This window comes from Pyxicephalus adspersus, chromosome Z (genome assembly GCF_032062135.1).
Source record: "Pyxicephalus adspersus chromosome Z, UCB_Pads_2.0, whole genome shotgun sequence".
Taxonomy (NCBI): Eukaryota; Metazoa; Chordata; class Amphibia; order Anura; family Pyxicephalidae; genus Pyxicephalus; species Pyxicephalus adspersus.
In genome coordinates, this window is record NC_092871.1 from 81,844,224 (window position 1) to 81,864,657 (window position 20,434).

Below are 20,434 nucleotides of genomic sequence, written 5' to 3' on the forward strand. Positions count from 1 at the left end.
CTATTCAAATATTGGACCTGACGACAAGGGGGCATAATAAGGTTGTTGTGCCGGATGAGAGTTAGCCATGTCATATATGTGTGACCTGATCACTAGAGGGCATCATAAGGTCCTTGTACTGGATGGGAATTAGCCTTGCTGGTAATGACAGCCTGTAGTCTTGAACTCATGGACATCACCAGATGCCGGGTTTCGTCCTTTTTAATGCTCTGCCAGGCATTTACTGCAGCGGCTTTCAGTTGCTGTTTGTTTGTGGGCCTTTCTGTCTGAAGTTTAGTCTTCAACAAGTGAAATGCATGCTCAATTGGGTTCAGATCAGGTGACTGACTTGGCCATTCAAGAATATTCCACTTCCTTGCTTTATTAAACTCCTGGGTTGCTTTGGATGTATGTTTTGGGTCATTGTCCATCTGTATTATGAAATGCCTCTGTCAGGGAATCTGTGCCTTATTCAGTGTCACCCCACCTTACACTCCTCTGCTGCCAGCACCAGCTCTGCTAAGGCATCATCTCTGTAGCTCACTTCCTGGTCCAGGTCATGTGACTCCCAGTCAGTCGCTCCACTACCTCAGAAGACTAGAGTGTTTCGCTGATGCACTCCCCCTGCTGGTGGAGATGTGAACGCCACCAACCTCTAGTCTCCTGGACCCCCTCTGGTGGTAGGATAGGATTCAGCAGGTCACATGGCTCCACTCATCACAGGCCCTGCCCTTCCTTAAAAGGAAGTGAAGGGCAACAGGAAGTTGCCTGAACAAGGAGTTCCTTTGGCTTTGCTTCCAGGTTCCTGTTTTGTTATTCTCTTGCTCCCGATTCTTTGTGTACTGATCTCGGCTTGACCCTGACTACTCCTGATCACTACCTGCCCTGACGACTGGCTTAACCTCCACTACTCTGCTCCTCGCCCTGGTACCACGTCCTGTTTCTGCCTGTCAGCAGTCACCTGCCTCTGCATGAACGGGGGCCGCAACCTGGCAGTTGCCCGCAGCGCAACACCCTCACCTCTAGAGGCTCTGGTGAAGACCGGGCAGCTGCTTAGGCTCTGCGCCTTGTGTACGTCTCTACCAACTGAGCTTGTGACACAGAGGGTCCACCATCCTGCCTTGCAGTACAGTGACAGCCTCCCAATCAATGTGACTGCATTTAGCTGGATTTGAGCAGACAGTACGTCTCTGAACACCTCAGAATTAATTCGGCTGCTTCTGTCCTGTCACATCATGGATAAACACTAGTGTCCCAGTGCCATGGCAGCCATGCACGCCCAAGCCATCACACTGCCTCCTCCATGTTTGGATTTGGCTTGGATATTGATACTCCTACTTCCTGGAGAGTGTTGTTCACTTGGTTGGCTTTTGTGAAGGGGTTTCTCTTCACCATGGAAATGATTCTGCGATCATCCACCACTGTTGTCTTCCGTGGACGTCCAGGTCTTTTGGCGTTGCTGAGTTCACCAGTGCTTTGTTTCTTTCTCATGATGTACCAAACTGTAGATTTTGCCACTCCTAACATTGTAGCAATTTCTCCGATGGGTTTTTTCTGTTTTTACAGCTTAAGGATGGCTTGTTTCCTGCATAGAGAGCTCTGCATGTTGTTTATTCACAGCAAAATCTTCCACATACAAGCACTCACACCTCAAATAAACTCCAGGCCTTTTATCTGCCTAATTGATAATGACATAACAAAGGAATTGCCCACACCAGCCCATGAAATAGCCTTTGAGGCAATTGTCTAATTAGCATTGTCACATATGGGTGAGCTATTTGCTATCCAAATGCTGAACCTGACCACAAGAGGCATCATAAGGTTCTTGTATCAGGTGGGAATTAGCCATGTAATACAGTTAGGTCCATAAACATTTGGACAGAGAGGACTTTTTTCTAATTTTGGTTCTGTACATTACCACAATTTTAAATGAAACAACTCCGATGCAGCTGAACTGCAGACTTTCAGCTTTAATTCAGTGGGTTGAACAAAACGATTGCACAAAAATGTGTTTTTTTTTTTTTTTTTAGACAATTACTTCATTTCAGGGGCTCAAAAATAATTGGACAAATTAGAAGGCTAAAAATAGATTTCTAATACTTGGTTGAAAACCCTTTGCTGGCAATGCCAGCCTGTAGTCTGTATTACGGATGTGTGAGAAGACCTCTGTCTCGCGAAAATTTCCTCGAACTTCCAATAGGTCTGTGAAATTTCAGCGAACCGGTTTCGCAGATTCCAATAAAGTTAATTGGCCGACATTAAACATTATTAGCAAAGCCCCTATACATGTTAGAACCACCAAATTTGTTCCAAAAGACTTTGTGGTTTTCCAGAAAATGGCAGGTAAAATGACAGCAGGCAAATAGGATTTTTGCATGATGGACTGCGTCCAGAAGGCAGTATAAACATTAGGACATTGAGAAAGGGTGAACTCAACCCACTAGCAACAGTCTCTGCTGTCAAAACAGCAGAAGACAATGTTGCTATTTAATGTACGCACCCCTATTTAATATATATAGCTGCCTAATTTGTTTACGCGATATAAATCCTGTTTATTATTAATATTAATTGCTAGCTGGCATCATGACCTGGATGACATGTGTTAGGAATGCCACCCATAAAGTTGTGGAGAAGTAGCGCTGTGAAATTAGGCAAAAGGATGGAGGACCAGAGACGGAGCCTGGGTCAGTGAGAGCAGTAGCAGTGTGTGGCCTCTGGTCAGCTATAGCCAGGGAGACCGCATTGGTAAGTGTTATGGAGAGCTGGGTGTAGTGCATCGTCAATGCCACTCAGAAGTGTGTAATACAGTTTTACTGAATGGAGTACATCTTGGTTGGCCTAGTGAGTCCTTGTGTCAGTCAATCAGTGACATCTGCAGTGGGGATATGATAGTTGTTAGTAACCCACCTTTCGTTCATTTTCAAAAAGGTGAGGCGATTAGATTTTCCAGCGACAGTTGTGATCGGTTGTCCGTGACCACTCAGCCAGCGGCACTGATGCTTTTTTCAGGCAGGACACTGGATGCCGGGCGCGAAAGAAGCTTGATGGCATACTGTGCCAACCGCAGGCAGATTTCAAGCCTGTTGACGACAAAATTATTGACGTCACTACTGTCAGGACAGGAATCCTCCTCATAACTGCTGTCATCAACACCACCACCAGCCCGAAAAGAGCCAATGTAATCATGCACCATATGCTTCATCCGTTCTCAATGGTTATGCCCCTGCACTTCACTTGTTTGAGGTGGCCGCATCAGGTTTCGCCAGGCTTCCAGAAATTCCCCCCTGCCTTGACCTAGACTTTTCGGTGTGTGCAGCCTGCTGCCACTGCTGCTGCCGCTAGAGGAGGATGCAGTGGAGGCAGTGTCTGCCTGAGCTCCCTGTGTGGAATGTGGTGCGCGGAACTCCTCACACAGCCGGTCTTATAGTATTCTGCTCAGGCGGTCACCTTTTCTTTCTCTTTCTCTGGGCTGGGTAGAAACTGTGACATTTTCTTTGTAGCTGTGATCAAGAAGGGTGGCCACCCAGTAATCATCCTTTTTTTTAAAGCTGCAAATGCGGGGGTCCCTCCGTAGGCATCACAACATAAGGACACACATATGAAAGAGGGGTTCCCTGGGCTCATCCTCCTCCTGTCCCTCAGTAGGTGCCAAAACATCTTCCTCCTCATCACCCACCTCCTCCTCTTCAAGCTGCAGCAGTTCCTGTTGTTCCATTGCCCACACAAAGCCTGGGGCGTGACAGCACAAATATGGGTTGGACGGGTCCTGTCCAGCAGCCCCAACATGGTCTCCCTCATCATATCATCTTCCTCCTCCTCTTCCTCTTGAAAATCCTGATGCTGGCCAGTGTCCCTTCTTGCTCCTCCTAATGCAGGCTGTGCGCTATGGAGTATAATGTCACCCTCATCTTCCTCCCCTATTTGTTCCCCTCCTCTCCCATCGCCACTTTCCATCAGGCCAAACAGGGTATTATCAAGCAGAAAGATGATGGGTATGACATCGTTCCAGCCTGACCTCTCCCGACTCACAACATTTGTGGCCTGCTCAAAGGGGGCCATTACCTTGCACAGTGTCTCCATCTTCAGCCACTGGTCACTGGTAAAATAGCACAGTTGTGTAGCTTTACCAAGGGCCCCCCTGCCTTCATGCACCACGCTGACCAAGTATCGGATGGCTAGCTTTTGCTCACACAGATGCTGGAGCATGTGCAGGGTGGAGTTCCATCTAGTCACAGTGTCACAAATCAGTCTATGCAGTGGCAGCCTCTGTTGGCGCTAGATCTTGCTAAGCACCACGGCGGCAGTAGGGGATCGGCGTACATGGCTGCAGATGGAGCGAGCCTGTCTAGGAGGTCCTGCAGTCCTGGGTACGTGCAGAGGAACTTCTGCACCACCAGGTTCAGTACGTGTGCAAAGCAGGGCACATGTGTTATGGGCCCCATGCGCAGCGCGTCCACAAGGTTGGCCTCATTGTTGCACACTACGTTGACTGTTGTGAGCTGGGAGGGAGTCGGCCAGGCCTCAACCTCTCTGTGCACAGCGGACAAGAGTTCTCTGGCGGTGTGACTTTTCTCCCCCAAGTAAACCAGTTTCAGCACTGCCTGGCAATACGTGTGCTTGAGGGAGCCGTAGTGGCGTGCCTGCATAACCACATTGCCCTCCGTTGCAGGTCTTTCAGGAGGAGTGTCAAAAAGAGAGGGGTTGACGGTAGAAGGAACGCAGGAGGAGGAGAAGGAAGCGGACTGAGGTGGCCCATGCTTTCCCACCACACTCTTGGCGGGGGATACTAGGTGCTGTTATGCCTCTTGCAGACTACTGCCCACTGAGCTATCCAAGGCCACCCAGTGAGCGGTAAAGGAAAGGTAACGCCCCATGCCTGGTTTTCCAGCTGTCCATGGAGACGTGGATTTGGCTAGACACTGAGAATGCCAATGCCCGGGAGAAGTTTTCCATTACATGTGCATATAAAGTGGGAACAGCTGTGCGGGAGAAGTAATGCCTGCTTGGTATTTTACACCGCCGCTTGGCACAGGTTATCAGGTCCTGCAAGGGAGCAGAGTCCACAATGCTGTACGGCAGTAGCTGCAAGGACAATAGTTTGGCTAGATGTGAATTGAGTTTGATGACTCTTTTGTTGGTTGGGCCCATAGCCTGATGCCTTGTGCAGAACTCCCGTGGAGTGGGCTCAAGGGTCCGGGAGCTAGGGGAGCTGAAGGGGTCACTGGAGTACCCATCTTGCGGCAACAAATGTCATCTAACACCACAAAACCTGTGAGCAGAAGCTGATACTTTCTGCGTCTGCTTCAGCTCTATCTCCCCCACGGTCACATGCTCTCTGACTGTTCCTCTGCTTGTGCCCTCTCCTCTGTCTCTTCTTTGGGACTCACATGAGGCAGATTGGCGGCCCCTTCCATCCCCAGTCTGTTGCTGCTGCCTTTCCTCTACGTCTGTTTCGGAACTGCTGCTAGCCCTTACACACACCAGTGGTTCCCAGGTGACATCACGGTCATCATCATCCTCATTTTCATCTAAGCCAACCTCTGCAAATGCAGCCACTGATCCAGAACCCTCGCCCAGCAGATGCTGACCACACTCTCCAAGGGTCTCAAAGTCTTCCTCCTGCTCTGAAATTTGCAATGACAGATCCTCAGGCTGTCCGTCAAACAACAAGGCAGAGTCATCGGGAGGTACAGGCACATTAGCCACGCTAACTCCTGTCTTTGTTCCTGTCACGGCTGTGCTGGTTGCTGTTGCTGCTGCAGAAGAAGAACCTGCTGCACTTGAGGCCCCTGAGACCCAGTCCACAATACTCTCCACATGACGTGGCTGTATGATTGTATTCCACCCTCTCAATACATCTACCAGAGTACTGGTGCTCTGCACAAATCTCAGACCTGTTTGACCACTTGTGCTGCTGCCTCCAACAGTTTGCTGCTGCTGCTGTCCTACAGTGGCCGACTCCCGGGGAGTAATCCCCCTGCCAGATGTGGCAGGTTGCGCAATGCCCTGCGTTCCCCTGCGTCTACTGCTCATCTTATTCGGGCAAAAATGCACCTGTACCAAACGGTTTCTTTGGTAAATAGGAACAAGTATCAAACACTGAAATATCTATTTTTTTGAGAGTAGGACAAAAAGTTATTTGTAGCAAACTGGCTTTTTTGGTACATAGGAACAGGTAGCATCAAAAACTGCTATATCTGTATATATACTAACCTGTCCCCAGGACTAGGGCTCCTAACCTGTCCCTGTCACAATCCAGGTCTCTCCCTGCTTCTATCCTTCACACAGAACACAACATGGACAACTAACAAATCTTGCTCGCTCATCCCTAATGGACATCACCAGATGCTGGGTTTCCTCCTTTTTAATGCTGTGCCAGGCCTTTACTGCAGCGGCTTTCAGTTGCTGTGTGTTTGTGGGCCTTTGTGTCTGAAATTTAGTCTTCAACAAGTGAATTGTATGCTCATTTGGGTTCAGGTGACTGACTTGGCCATTGAAGAATAATCCACTTCTTTGCTTTAATAAACTCCTGGGTTGCTTTGGCTCTATGTTTTGGGTCATTGTCCATCTGTATTATGAAACGCCTCCCAATCAATGTGACTGTATTTAGCTGGATTTGAGCAGACAGTATGTTTCGAACACCTCAGAATTCATTTGGCTGCTTCTGTCCTGTGTCAAATCAGGGATAAACACTAGTGTCCCAGTGCCATGGCAGCCATGCACGCCCAAGCAATCACACTACCTCCGCCATGTTTTACAGATGATGTATGCTTTGGATTATGATATGTTCCACGCCTTCTCCATACTTTTTTCTTGCCATCATTCTGGTAAAGGTTGATTTTGGTTTCATCTGTCCAAAGAATGTTTTTCCAGAACTGTGCTGGTATTTTTAGATGTTTTTGAGCACAGTTCAATCTAGCCTTTCTATTCTTGAGGCTTCTGAGTGTCTAGCACCTTGCAGTGCACCCTCTGTATTTACTTTCATGCAGTCTTCTCTTTATGGTAGACTTGGATATCGATACGCCTACTTCCTAGAGAGTGTTGTTCACTTGGTTGGCTGTTGTGAAGGGGTTTCTCTTCACCATAGAAATGATTCTGCCATTATCCACCACTGTTGTCTTCCGTGGACGTCCAGGTCTTTTGGCGTTGCTGAGGACAACATAACGAAGGAATTGCCCACACCAGCCCATGAAATAGGCTTTGAGACATTTGTACAATTACTTTTCAGCCCCTGAAATGAAGTGATTGGGTAAAAAAAGGCTTTAGTTCGTCACATTTTTATGCAATCATTTTGTTCAACCCACTGAAATAAAGCTGAAAGTCTGCAGTTCAACTGCCTCAGAGATGTTTCATTTAAAATTAATTGTGGTAATGTACAGAACCAAAATTAGAAAAAAGCTGTGTCTGTCCAAATATTGATGGACCTAACTGTATAAGAATGAGCTTTTTCCTATCCAAATACTGGACCTGACCACTAGGGGGCATCATAAGGTCTTTGTACTGGATGGGAATTAGTTATGTCATAAATGGGTGGGCGATTTACTATTCCTATACTGGACCTGACCACTAGGGGACATCATAAAGTTTTGAACTGGATGGGAACTATCCTGTTCATACATGAGCAGTACATTTCCTATCCAAATACCGAACCTGACCACTAGAGGGCAACATAAGGTCCGTGTACAGGATGTGCAAAAGCCCGGTCTATTTTCTATTCCTATTCTGGCCCCGCCCAATATACGTGCTGTTTTGCATAGATTCGGAAGTGTCCGCCCCCCGCCTGTAACGTGCCGAGGTACACAACCCTTCCTGTCTGTGCGCCGCCCCTTTGTTTGGATGCAGAATGATGACGTTCCTGTGGGCTCTGTGGGAGTGACGTAGGCAGCGGGGAATTGGCGGTATCCGGGCCTGGGTGCTCGGTAGAGGACCGTGTTGGCTGCCAGAGATTTTTTTCCTTCTAAAGATTGGGGACCAGAGTTGTCGCCGCCATGGGCTTTCTGAAGCTGATAGAGATTGAAAATTTCAAATCGTACAAGGGGCGGCAGATTATAGGACCCTTCCGCCGCTTCACCGCCATCATCGGCCCCAATGGATCGGGTGAGTCTGGAGGAGAGGAGTGCAGGTTGGGGGGGAGGGCAGGGGGGTCAGGGGGAGAGGGGTGCAGTTATGGGGGGGGGACAGGGGGAGTGGAGTGCAAGTATGGGGGGGTCAGGGTGGGCCCCCATATGACTTCCTTTTATGACAGACAATATTAGTGGAGAAGGGGGAGAGGTCGCAGTTTATATCCGATGAAAGGAGTGTATTTTATACTGAAGTACTTTCTTTATCAGTTTGCAAAACATCATTTCATGAATGTCAACATAAAAGAAAATGTTATCGACTATTTATTTATTCTTCAGGGCCTTTGCTTATAGAAAACCTGAAATATTTGGGCTTTTCAATGATTTGTGTTTGTGGAAAAATTAAGCATAGAAAAGGTTATTCCTGTGGTATATAATAAATTATTTTTTTATTTTTTTTTAAGGTAAGTCCAACCTTATGGATGCCATCAGCTTTGTGCTGGGTGAGAAGACGAGTAACTTGAGAGTGAAGACCCTTCGAGACCTTATTCATGGAGCGCCAGTGGGGAAACCTGCTGCTAACCGTGCCTTTGTCAGCATGGTGTACCAGGAAGATAACGGAGTGGAGAAAGTTTTTTCAAGACATATTATTGGTAAGATGTCAGTTCTACCTGGAGAAAGCGCTGAGTGCAGCGGTAGCAACCGTTCTCTGCTTCATTGCAATCTCTGCACACTTGCCTGAATGTCCCATTCTTTCCTTTGCTCCTCCCAATGTCAGCCTGATAAAAAATATTAACTTTTTTTTTCTAAAGCATACTTGTATTAAAGAGGCCCTATCATGCTGTCTCTTTAAAAAGTTTCCTCTTTTTTATTTCTATTTTTAAAAATTTAAAAAAACAATACCACTTTTTTTACATAGTCTTTCCTTCCTTTGCTATGCGTTTGTCCTAGTCACATGACACTCTCCAACACAACCAATTACCACTCCTCTGCCTTCACCGTTTCCCTAAATAAAATGTTAAAGTGCAGAAACTTTTCGAAGATGTTATTACCCAGTATTTATATAGAATTGACATATTACCAAATCCTTAGTCATGTCACTAACTGTCCCTTAACCCCCCTGGTGGTAATCCCGAGTGTGGCTCAGGGTAAAATTTCATTACAAGTTGCGGTGACCCTTAGCCACACTCAGGGTGAAATTGAGGGTTTACCTTGTCCACACAAGCCCGCAGCGTCCTCCAGGGATGCGGGCCAGGCATCTGTGTGCCCCTGGCGATGCCCAGAATCTGTTTCCCCTGGCCTCGCATCCCTGGCGTGTGAATGTTGGAGACGCAAGGCCATGGGATGCAGATGCCTGCCGGACATGTGTCAAGAGTGCGTGCGCTGGGGAACAGAAAATATAAAATAAGTATTTTTTAATAGTGAAATGTACCGATTTGACATTTAGAAATACTAAAATAATCATACCGCCAGGGAGATTAAAAGGGCTTGCATTCTAATGTGGCCGCTAAAAGAAGACTACTTACCTTTCCAGCAGACCATTGCTGAAAAAGCTACATCTGTACATCTTTTCCTGCTGCAGCAAGTATTCATAGATTTGCCATAGTTTAAATACCTGCTACCCCCGCCACTCAATAAAGTTTCTCTTGAAGGCTTTTACATCACTACAGTATGTCAGAGCTGGCAGGATGAGCAGGTATTGAGCTGATTCAGACAGTTATAGATGTTAAGCAGTGAATTGGCTTTTTTAAGAAATGGGCCACAGACAAGTTAAGCATACACAGTTGTCTTCTAGCAGATTTTTGGTAAATACAAGTGTTCCTTTGCTGACAGGTTTATGGTAAAGTTATATGAATCAACTGGTGCTTTATATAGCTGGGATGCTCCGGCTACGTTATGATGGCTACCTGATTTCCAAATGCTGCACTGGAGCTGCCTGAAAATTGTATGCAAACACCTTCTAGCTTCAAACTTTTATATTCGTAGAGGGCTAGACACATCCCCACCTAAAATTCAATCTTACTGACCCCTGAAATGAGAGAGGTGTAGAGGGTATACACTTAGGTTTCATACCTATCCTAACTTCAATGAAAACCTTATTTGCAATGTTTTTGCCATTTTTCTTTCTTTTTACCACCTTTTATTTCTCCTCCTAGGTGGATCTTCTGAATATAGAATCAACAGCAAGGTTGTTCAGCTGTCAGAATACAGTGATGAGTTGGAGAAGTTGGGGATTTTGATTAAAGCCAGAAACTTTCTGGTATTTCAGGTACGTAGATACATGCTTTGCACTGAATTTATTATATACTATCCTTACCTGTTTCATAGAAGGGACATTGTTTGGAAGTTTTCATTTGGTGTTTCATAGATTTACATTTATTCTGTTCTTGTAGGGGGCAGTAGAATCTATTGCCATGAAGAATCCTAAGGAACGAACAGCTTTGTTTGAAGAGATCAGCAGGTCAGGAGAACTGGCATCAGAATATGATAAATGCAAGAAGGAGATGGTCAAAGCAGAGGAAGATACACAGTTCAATTATCACCGCAAGAAAAACATTGCTGCAGAGAGAAAGGAAGCAAAACAGGAGAAGGAGGAGGTCCGTGCTTTTCAAAAGAAGTCTTTTCTGTTTTATTTGATGCATTGTTTTAATGAAAAAAGTCCTATTTTTTATGATAGCAAATTAACAAAAATTTCATTTTTTTTAAGTAATGATAATTACACATTAAACAGTTCCACATCTATTTTCCAGCCTCAGTGGTATTTGAGCTTCCTCTTTATTAAAATTTCATGCCCACCCAGAACTGAAGTATGTACAGGTTAAACCATTTAGCATCTTTTTGTCCACAATTAGGGCACTCTTGTCTACTTGTTGGGCCTGACAGAATGTTCCATAGTAAAATCTCCCTATTTTCCAAGATTTCAGCTGCTGCAATGCTATTGGCTTGCAATGTTAGTCTTCAGTACTGGATACTTGCACATGAACCATGTACACCGCTAGTTTCATTTTGGTTTAGTCCATTCTTTTTCCACTGTGACATTACTGCTGTCAACTCAGGCTTTTGTTGTGATATCATTGCCTTTTTGTTGCCTTTTTTAAGTTTTGGCATAAATTGTTACCAAATATGAAATGCACCTTTTTATCTCATGTGAAGTAACTCTGCTTTCTTCTATTGCAGGCTGAGCGTTATCAGCGATTGAAAGATGAAGTGGTTCGAACACAGGTCCAGTTACAGCTGTTTAAGCTGTACCACAATGAGTCTGAGATTGAGAAACTAAACAAAGAGCTGGGAACCAAGAATAAGGAAATCGACAAAGACAAAAAGCACATGGATAAGATCGAGGAGGAACTGAAAGACAAGAAGAAAGAGCTGGGGAAGATGATGAGAGAGCAGCAGTCCATTGAGAAGGAAATAAAGTAAGTAATTCCTGGTAGTATATGAACAAGGCAGTTGACAGTGATTTACTTTCCTTTATTTCATGTTCTCTGTATAGAGGTGTGATTTTTGGGTTATTTTGTTCCCTGTTATATTGTATTGGAGGATGGTCCCCATTAGCTCTCTAAATTGTTTTGGTTTTTCGATTTTTGATCTCTAGTAGAGTTTGAATCCCCTGTAAATGATCTGCAATGTTCTTGCTCTCTCTGGCACAAACTGGTAGATTTACTCTCTTACCCAGCACATCCTTAACTATTGCACATTAGCTTTGGGGCCGCACTGTCTGTGTCACTGGCTTATGTTTTGCGCAAATAGGTAAAGAAAAAAAAACATAATTCAGTAAAACTTTGCAATATATGCATATTTCAACATGTTATGAAGTGCTCCTAGTACATAAACTGACCCTAAAATCTTGCAAGAAATAAAATGAGCTTTTAACTTCCTTTAGTGAGTTGACAATACTGCTTAGGTTGTACTAAAACCCCAGAAGTGTTGTCAGCTCTTCTTGGTTCCTTCCCTTTGAACTACAAAACGCTTTTCACTTTTTAGGATGATGTTCTAATAAAGTGTTGCATAGTCCAGCAAGCAGGAATAAAACACTGCTTGGGGTTTCAGTGCAGCAGAGAGTGTTGTTAGATCACTTAGGGAAAGTTAGGAGCCTACTAAATGTCAGCCAGTAGTTATCTTTCTAAAGTTGGTGTGTTTTTATACAGGAGGAATTGTATGTTGTTTTGACCACTGTTGGGTCTATGGTGCCTTGCATGCATGTCATGCCGGTGATTCATGCAAAAGAAAATCATCACTATAGGCAACCTGCTACCGCATTTCCATTTATTTATACTCTATAAAGCAAAAGTTAATTTCTGGGAACAACTCCAGTTTTGTCTCAATTATAAAGGCATCATGTTTTTTTTTTTTTTTACTAGGGAGAAGGATGCTGAGCTGAATCAGAAGCGCCCTCAATACATTAAAGCCAAAGAAAACACTTCTCACAAGATCAAAAAGTTGGAAGCAGCTAAAAAGTCCCTTCAAAATGCTCAGAAGCAATATAAGAAGCGCAAAGCAGATATGGATGAACTGGAGAAGGAGATGCAAGCTGTGGAGAAGGCCAGGCAGGAATTTGAAGAGAGAATGGAGGAAGAGAGTCAGAGTCAAGGCAGAGATCTTACACTGGAGGAAAACCAGGTACAGCAAACTGCCACAAGCACTAGACATTTGCTTCAAGTCTGCTTGTCTCACTGAGTTTTGAAATATCTGGCTTTTTTGCCCTTCTAGGTTAAGAAATACCACCGCCTAAAAGAAGAAGCCAGCAAGAGGGCTGCCACTCTTGCCCAGGAATTGGAAAAATTCAATCGCGATCAGAAGGCTGACCAAGATCGTTTAGATTTGGAGGAGAGGAAGAAAGTGGAGACTGAAGTAAAACATTTACTACTTCTCTTTATATACCAAATCTATACCAAACTTCATTAAAAGATAAAGTATTCATTTTTGTTTATGTTCATAATTTAGGCAAAAATCAAGCAGAAATTGCGTGAAATAGAAGAAAACCAGAAGAGAATTGAAAAATTGGAGGAATATATTGCTACCAGCAAGTATGTAACAATCTGCATCTTTTTTCTCCTTAATTTTTTAAAGTAGTCTGTTCCAAGTCCTCATTACCTACCCTGCAAGAAAACAAAAGTAACAGTGGCTTTGCATATACAACCCCCATGATGACATGCATGTTCTTACTATAGGGTGTCTGTGAACTTATAGCTTCTCTCTCTCTCTCTCTCTCTCTCTCTCTCTCTCCTTGCAGGCAATCCCTGGAAGAACAGAAAAACCTTGAAGAGACATTGACAGAAGAGGTGGAATTAGCTAAGAGGAGAATTGATGAAATCAACAAGGAGTTGAATCAAGTAATGGAACAGTTGGGAGATGCCAGAATCGATCGTCAGGAGAGCAGCAGACAGCAACGCAAAGCTGAAATAATGGAGAGCATCAAGAGGCTGTATCCCGGTTCTGTGGTAAGAGCATCTATTGTGGTACACAGAGGGTTTCTTGACGACAATTCTGTTTTAGAAAGTATTAACCACCTGAGCGTTACACTGAGGTCTAGATTTCTGTACCAAAGGTTATCCACTGTTTTTCATGAAAATTTTTTTTAAATAGTAGACCTGTAACTTACAGAAATATGTACGAACAAGGGTTCTAGTAGATATTATGAATATAAAAAATGTTTGAAACACACAATCATGTAAAAAAAAATAATTTTAATGTACGGAAAATCTCGGGCTTAACGAAAAGAGCAACTTTTTTTAGCCCGTACGAAGGTCGGGCTTAACGGCAAGGAGGTTAAAGGATAACTTCACTTTGAGTAATCTTGTCCTGTTCCTTTCCCACCCCTCTCAATAACTGCTACCTTCTAAACCACTTTCAGTATTTTACTGTGTGTGTCTGCCCAATGCCACACAACATGTCATTAAATGGATCATGCAGCGCCTATGTGCAACAAGTACTGGACATAACTTGAACGTTTGTTTACTAAAAGTGAACTTATCCTTTAATAACTTTTATTATTGTTTGTTGTTCCTGCATTCTAATTCTAAAATAGGTTGCCAGGAGTACCTAATCTACTGATAACCACCAAACACAAATTGTATTTATACAAGTGGTAAATGCTTCCTATTTCTGATTTGTATAAGCCTGACATCTAACTCTTCTTTTTGTCTTCAGTATGGGCGTCTGATTGACCTCTGTCAGCCTACACAGAAGAAGTACCAGATTGCTGTCACTAAAGTGCTTGGAAAAAACATGGACGCCATCATTGTTGATTCAGAGAAGACTGGCAGAGACTGCATCCAGTATATTAAAGAGCAGCGAGGAGAGCCAGAAACATTCCTTCCTCTGGATTACTTGGAGGTATTTTTTTCATTATTCAGATGTTTTAAACAGAACTAAACGATTTTTAAGTTTACTTATCCTGTTCCATTATGGGCACCTCCATCTTCTTCCTTCTTGTTTTTATTGTTTCAATCTTTGGCCATTCTTGATTGACAGGGGTGAAATAATGTAATTCTACACCCCATGCAACATTCTAGTGTAATGCAAGCAGGTATATTCTACACACCTTCACAGCAATCTGTGGATGTTTCAAACAGGATTCATTTGCATTTGTTGGACTTTGCAGGGGAAGTATTCAGCTCTGGTTTTTAGCTGATTGCCACAGGCTTGTTTTAGGTAGGTGACTGAAACAAAATGATCAGGAGGCAGTTACCATATCATAGCTTATATCCAGAAGGAGTTAAGCAGTGTCAGCGTTTTAGAATTTTCCTAGTATAAGTTTACTTTAAGAATTTAATTCAAAGTACAGGCATGTTGCTTTGATGGTCAAAAAAGCAGTGTTCTCCCCAGTCGGGTGGTTAGGGTAACGGATAAATTTAGTGCTCCCAGTTGTTGCCATAAGAATCCAGTAACCTAGATAATTCTGTCGGCTTTCTACCGCACCCTATACTTTCTTCAAACCTTCTAATGCCCACCCCTTAGTCCCATTTTTTCCATCATCTTTTCATTACTTGTATTGTGAATCAACTTTTCAGTTAACACCCAAAAAGTGCCAAGTGGTGGGGCAGGGGAGAACATTGCAAAGGTTTAATTAAGCTTTACAGAATTTTAACCTGTTTTACATTTTCCTGTATAGGTAAAACCCACAGATGAGAAGCTGCGTGAGCTTAAAGGAGCAAAGTTGGTGATTGATGTAATCCGCTATGAGCCCCCACACATCAAGAAGGCTTTGCAGTATGCTTGTGGTAATGCTTTGGTTTGTGATAATGTAGAGGATGCTCGCCGAATTGCTTTTGGAGGACATCAGAGGCACAAGGTGAGAAGCCAATGGGATTAATTATTTGTGATAATTTCACAGACCATAACTTTATCTCATTGTATAGCCTAAATTTGAAAAAAGGTTACATCTGTGTAAGCTGCATGCTTCACTGTCTTTTATTAGCTTTTCAAAATGTTCATGTTACTGTGTTATTAAATATGTTTAAAGCCAATTGATAACATTTAATTAAAGCTTTATTGTGTTAATGTAATTTCAGATATTATTTTTAAATAGCACTGAACACTAAAAGCTTTAAGGCCTGGGAATAGTCTCCAGTATGGCCGCTTGGCTCCTTGCAGTTGATATTTTCCCAAATCCTGACTTACTATGTATGTGAGTTTAGGTTTATTTCAACATTGTTCATGTGTTTTAGTAATTTTTATTTGGAAAAATATCTGTCCTTGTCTTTGCTCCTGTGTTGCTACTCTTGTCACGTGGGTTTCTTATGGAGACTAGAGATGGCTATACTGACGGATACAGGCATGGTCGTCTGTTGTCATCATCAGGAAACCCTGCTGTGAAGAATTTCTTGCAGACAGGAAGTGATTTCAAAGAGATTGCAGGAGAGCCACTCGAACATAAAGGATAAATAAATGTTATACTTGGAAAGTATAAAGTTTTCTAACAATTCTTTAATTTTCGTTTGGCAGACAGTTGCATTGGACGGCACTTTGTTTCAGAAGTCTGGTGTGATCTCTGGAGGTGCCAGTGATTTGAAAGCCAAAGCCAGGCGATGGGATGAGAAAGCAGTGGATAAACTCAAGGAAAAGAAAGAACGTTTAACAGAAGAGCTTAAAGTAAGTTTTGTTTGATTTGTACATTACCTGCTGTGGTTGATGCCCATGCCTTGCAGTTTGAGAGTGTGTTACTGCTAGCATATTCCATTTTCTGAGTGTCTGCAGGTGGCAAAGACATCAACCTTAACTTTTAATTGTAGAGTGAATAAAATTAGCATGCATATACAAGTGAATAACTTGATAACAACCTAACATGCTTGGTTCTTTTTTTTTTTTCCTGTCCAGGAGCAAATGAAAGCGAAGCGCAAGGAAGCTGAGCTAAGACAAGTCCAGTCTCAAGCTCACGGTCTGCAAATGAGACTTAAATATTCACAGAGTGATCTAGAGCAGACCAAAACCCGACACTTGGCAATGAACATGCAGGTAATACCCTTCACAATATTCAGATTTTTTTTTTTTTTTGGCATGGGTGGGGGTAAAAGTAAAAAAGCTGCAGCTGTCAATTAAATCATTGAAACATTTTACGTGTTGGGTTGAGAATAAAAACTGTTTGTTATTCAGGAAAAATCCAAACTCGAAAGTGAGTTGGCCAACTTCAACCCACGTATCAATGACATTAAAAGGATCATTCAGAGCCGTGAAAGGGAGATGAAGGATTTAAAGGAGAAGATGAATTTGGTGAGTAATGAAATCATGTATCTGCTTTGTATTACCAAACCAGTTGACTTCAAACTTGACACAACATTGTTCTTCTGGACGTACCCAGGAGTGCTTAGATCATCTTTTGAAAATTTGAAGACAATGCTGTTACTCTTCAGAGACAGTACTAAGTTTTTTTGATCTTGCCATTCCCAACTATAATACAAAATAAGCCTCTTCATAGCCAAGAAAGCACCTGTACTAAAATTTTGATTCCTGCACATACTTTTAGAGATATTCTTTGTAGCTTGAGTTCTATAAATCCAAGGCTACTGTAATGAACAAGTTTTGACACTTTCAGTGTTGATTTCCTGTTGGTGTGATCTTTAAACTTTGACTTTCTTTTTGTACTTGAAGCTTTGTAACCTGTTGGTTATTTTTGAAATTATTTAAATCCGGTTGTTCAGGTTATCATATTTCCAGAGTTGCTTGCTTTGTATTTCTAGTACCTTTTGGTTAACAAAACTTTATTCACACACAGAGTCAACCTTTTTTGTTCAATACATATACAAGCTTTGCTTTACCCCAAAACTTTGTATTGATAATTTTTGTATGACCTAAAATAAACCTGAATTCATGTTTTTAGGTGGAAGACGAGGTGTTTGAGGAGTTCTGCCTGGAGATTGGTGTGCGTAACATCCGAGAGTTTGAGGAAGAGAAGGTTAAGAGACAGAACGAGATCGCAAAGAAGAGGTACTTTATCATACTGGTTGCAGAGGGACACACAGCTCTTTGCCTTGTGTGTAGGATGTATTTTATTCCACACATCCAATGAATTGCATTGAAATATTATGAAGGCTGTCTCCTACTCAAAACTTTTGCATGTGGTCTTTGTGGTGGGAGCATTTTCCACCCCATAATTAATGCATTCCTGATACATTTACCATGGTTACACACTTAATCTTTGCAGTTCTTTAACAACACAGTTATCTGTTGATCTCAGTGCCCATTAACGTATAATTTTTATCTACTGACAGGTTGGAGTTTGAGAACCAAAAGACCCGTTTGGGTATTCAGCTTGATTATGAAAAGAACCAGCTAAAAGAGGATCAAGGGAAGGTGCAGCAGTGGGAGCAATCTGTGAAGAAAGATGAAAATGAAATAGAAAAACTGAAAAAGGTAATTTTAAGATTAACAGAAAGACATTAGGGGTTAGGCAATATTCACATTTACAGCCTCAATGCATTTCTTAGGCTTCTGTTAGCTGCCACTACAGTACTCTTTCACATTGACTAAGCACTCACATGCTTGTAACAAGCCCTCCAGTCTTTCAGTATAGGTAGCCATCAGCATTACTCTGCTGGAAGCATCCACTCTTGAAGTATAGTTACCTGCATTGAGGAAGCAGTACCCAAAGCACCTCCTAACTATCTGTGAGAAATAAGCTTTGAACATATTCTGTTTTTCCTGTCGTAATTTTACCTGGATGCTACTGTTATTATGTTAGTATTTTAGGCCAGTGGTTGCGAACCTTTTCGGTCCCACGAACCACTAAAATTACCAGCTCCTGACCGCTCATGTGCCTAGAGCTGGGTGTCAATTAAAGGAGGAGAAATCTCTCCCGTAGTGATGTCATAGTTACACAACTCCGCCCACTCTCCCATAGCGGATTTGAACCTGCGATAGGAGAATGGGCAGGTTGTGTCCAGGGACACAGCCCACCCACTTCCCTGAGCCTTGGATTTGTACAGGGAACATGGTCCGCGGCTCTGGCTAGTACCCCTTGCGGACCGCTGGTTTAGGCACCTAGCACCTTCATGTAGGGGATTGTCCTCAGCCCTGCATGAGTTCCAAGCTGAATAATTTGCAGTTGCTCATGACTTATCTTTTGCTTTCATGGGTGAATAGATTACACAAATGTCCTAATTACCAAATGTTTTATTTTATGGTTTTTGCATCTAGGAGGAACAAAGACACATGAAGATCATAGATGAGACTATGGCTCAGCTGCAGGATCTGAAAAACCAGCACCTGGCTAAGAAGTCTGAGGTCAATGACAAGAACCATCAAATGGAAGAGATCCGGAAGAAGCTAGGGGGTGCCAACAAGTTAGTACACCTAAATTAAAATTTGAAAGTGAAAACTTGCAGGGAATAGGTATATAAATGAGGTTAATAAACAATCCTCTAAACCAGCAGTTGTGATAACAAAATAGATCCAGCACAGTCTGGAGGGAAAGGTACACAAAACATTTAGCCAGACTTTGGCTCAGTGTTGTTCCACATTAGAGGCATGATTAGACTTTATGGATTTCAGTGTTTATAGAATAGCTCATATACTTGGCAGTCTCTGTAAAGTTTTGCTGCCATGTCAGAAGGCCCAGGGAGACCTTTACCACTTCATCTCTGATAATGGAAAGGGAAGGCAGTCTGATTTATAAGCTTACCCTGTAACCAAGATTATTTTTCAATTACCTGATCAGAGAAGCTGGGAGCAACTTTTTTAGACCCAGTTTTAGCTACTTCCTTTTCCCAGCGGATCCCAGAGGATCTGCATTGACAAAATGTGATCAGATTGTGTGAGGATTCTTCAGTCCCTTTCAGGACCTCCGCTATCCTCAGAACTGGAGAATGCAGAGAATATAAAAATAAGAAAAAACAGCTTAACGCAGGGTTTCCAACCAATATTCTGCCTCTGTTGCAATGGATTTGTAGTGGCTATCATTTTCACCCATGCAGCTACCATTAATTCATCTCTGCTGAGCAGATAATATGCACTCTGTTTGTATTTTTTTCTGCAGGGAAAGGTAAGTGGAACAAAGATGCTGACAAGGTTTTAAGTATAGGAGTTGCGTTTTCCTAAAATACTAAACCGCCTTACAACATGGTGGCTTCCACATCATATGAGCGACATACTCAATGCAGTTTTTTTTTTTTTTTCTCCTCCTCCGTACCAATTCAGGTTTAGTGTTTGTGAGATTTAGTATATATTTTGTTTAGTATTCATTACATCTATATATTTTAAGTATATTTTAAACTATCCCTATTAAAGTGTACCTAAGCTCAAAAATTTCACTTTATATAAAAGGGTAGACAACCCTTTTATGTAAAGTAAAAATTCTGTTTTTTTTTTTTTTTTTGTAGGTGCAACACCTTAATAAAAAAAAAAAAGAAAAAAATAGGGTGCAGCACCACCCCCTAATAGGAATGAATGGAAGCGTAAGAACCCTCTTGGGTGCTCCTTCTGTGCATGCTCGAGCATGGGGCATCGGGCTTGTGCAAAAGGAGCCTTTTCGCACAAAAGAAAAATTGCCAATCTCACACATGTACAGTGAGATTGGCAAGTTTTTTTTCCCATCCTACGTCTCCTGATCTCGCGCCTGGGTCGGGTGACGTAGGATCAAGAAGAACTCCGGCATGACGCGGGACTCGTTGCAGGACACCCCCAGATGGATCAGACTGCCTTGCGGTAAAGAGTTTATTTTTTTTTTTTTTTTCATAGTTTTTAGTTTAGTTTCTCTTAGTTTTTTTTTTAGGGTTCTTTAGGTGTACAAAAGTTGGGGCAGGTCTAGCCTATGCTTTTGTAAGTGCGTTTAGCTTGAGAGGCTTGTCTTCATTGGCACATGATTTTTTTGGTAATTGTTTATGGGGTTTACCAGGATGTAAGAAATCAATCAAAGTTGTTCTGCCCCAATATACTGTACCCAAGGACTAGACACTGAT

At 42.7% G+C, this 20,434-nt stretch overlaps 1 protein-coding gene across 1 annotated transcript in view; it reads left to right on the forward strand.

Moving 5' to 3' along the window:
• Positions 1-7,832: 7,832 nt before the first annotated feature.
• The window catches only part of SMC1A (structural maintenance of chromosomes 1A), a 17,502-nt gene continuing 4,900 nt past the window's right edge, over positions 7,833-20,434 (forward strand). Inside the window, exons 1-17 of the mRNA XM_072429532.1 lie at positions 7,833-8,076; positions 8,504-8,692; positions 10,196-10,308; positions 10,433-10,636; positions 11,217-11,455; positions 12,401-12,659; positions 12,750-12,890; positions 12,984-13,066; positions 13,273-13,480; positions 14,190-14,375; positions 15,154-15,333; positions 15,987-16,133; positions 16,359-16,496; positions 16,635-16,751; positions 17,359-17,465; positions 17,750-17,891; positions 18,675-18,820. Of these exons, the coding sequence (XP_072285633.1) occupies positions 7,968-8,076; positions 8,504-8,692; positions 10,196-10,308; positions 10,433-10,636; positions 11,217-11,455; positions 12,401-12,659; positions 12,750-12,890; positions 12,984-13,066; positions 13,273-13,480; positions 14,190-14,375; positions 15,154-15,333; positions 15,987-16,133; positions 16,359-16,496; positions 16,635-16,751; positions 17,359-17,465; positions 17,750-17,891; positions 18,675-18,820 (2,708 nt within the window). The 5' untranslated portion in view covers positions 7,833-7,967. The remainder of the gene's footprint in view (positions 8,077-8,503; positions 8,693-10,195; positions 10,309-10,432; positions 10,637-11,216; positions 11,456-12,400; positions 12,660-12,749; positions 12,891-12,983; positions 13,067-13,272; positions 13,481-14,189; positions 14,376-15,153; positions 15,334-15,986; positions 16,134-16,358; positions 16,497-16,634; positions 16,752-17,358; positions 17,466-17,749; positions 17,892-18,674; positions 18,821-20,434) is intronic.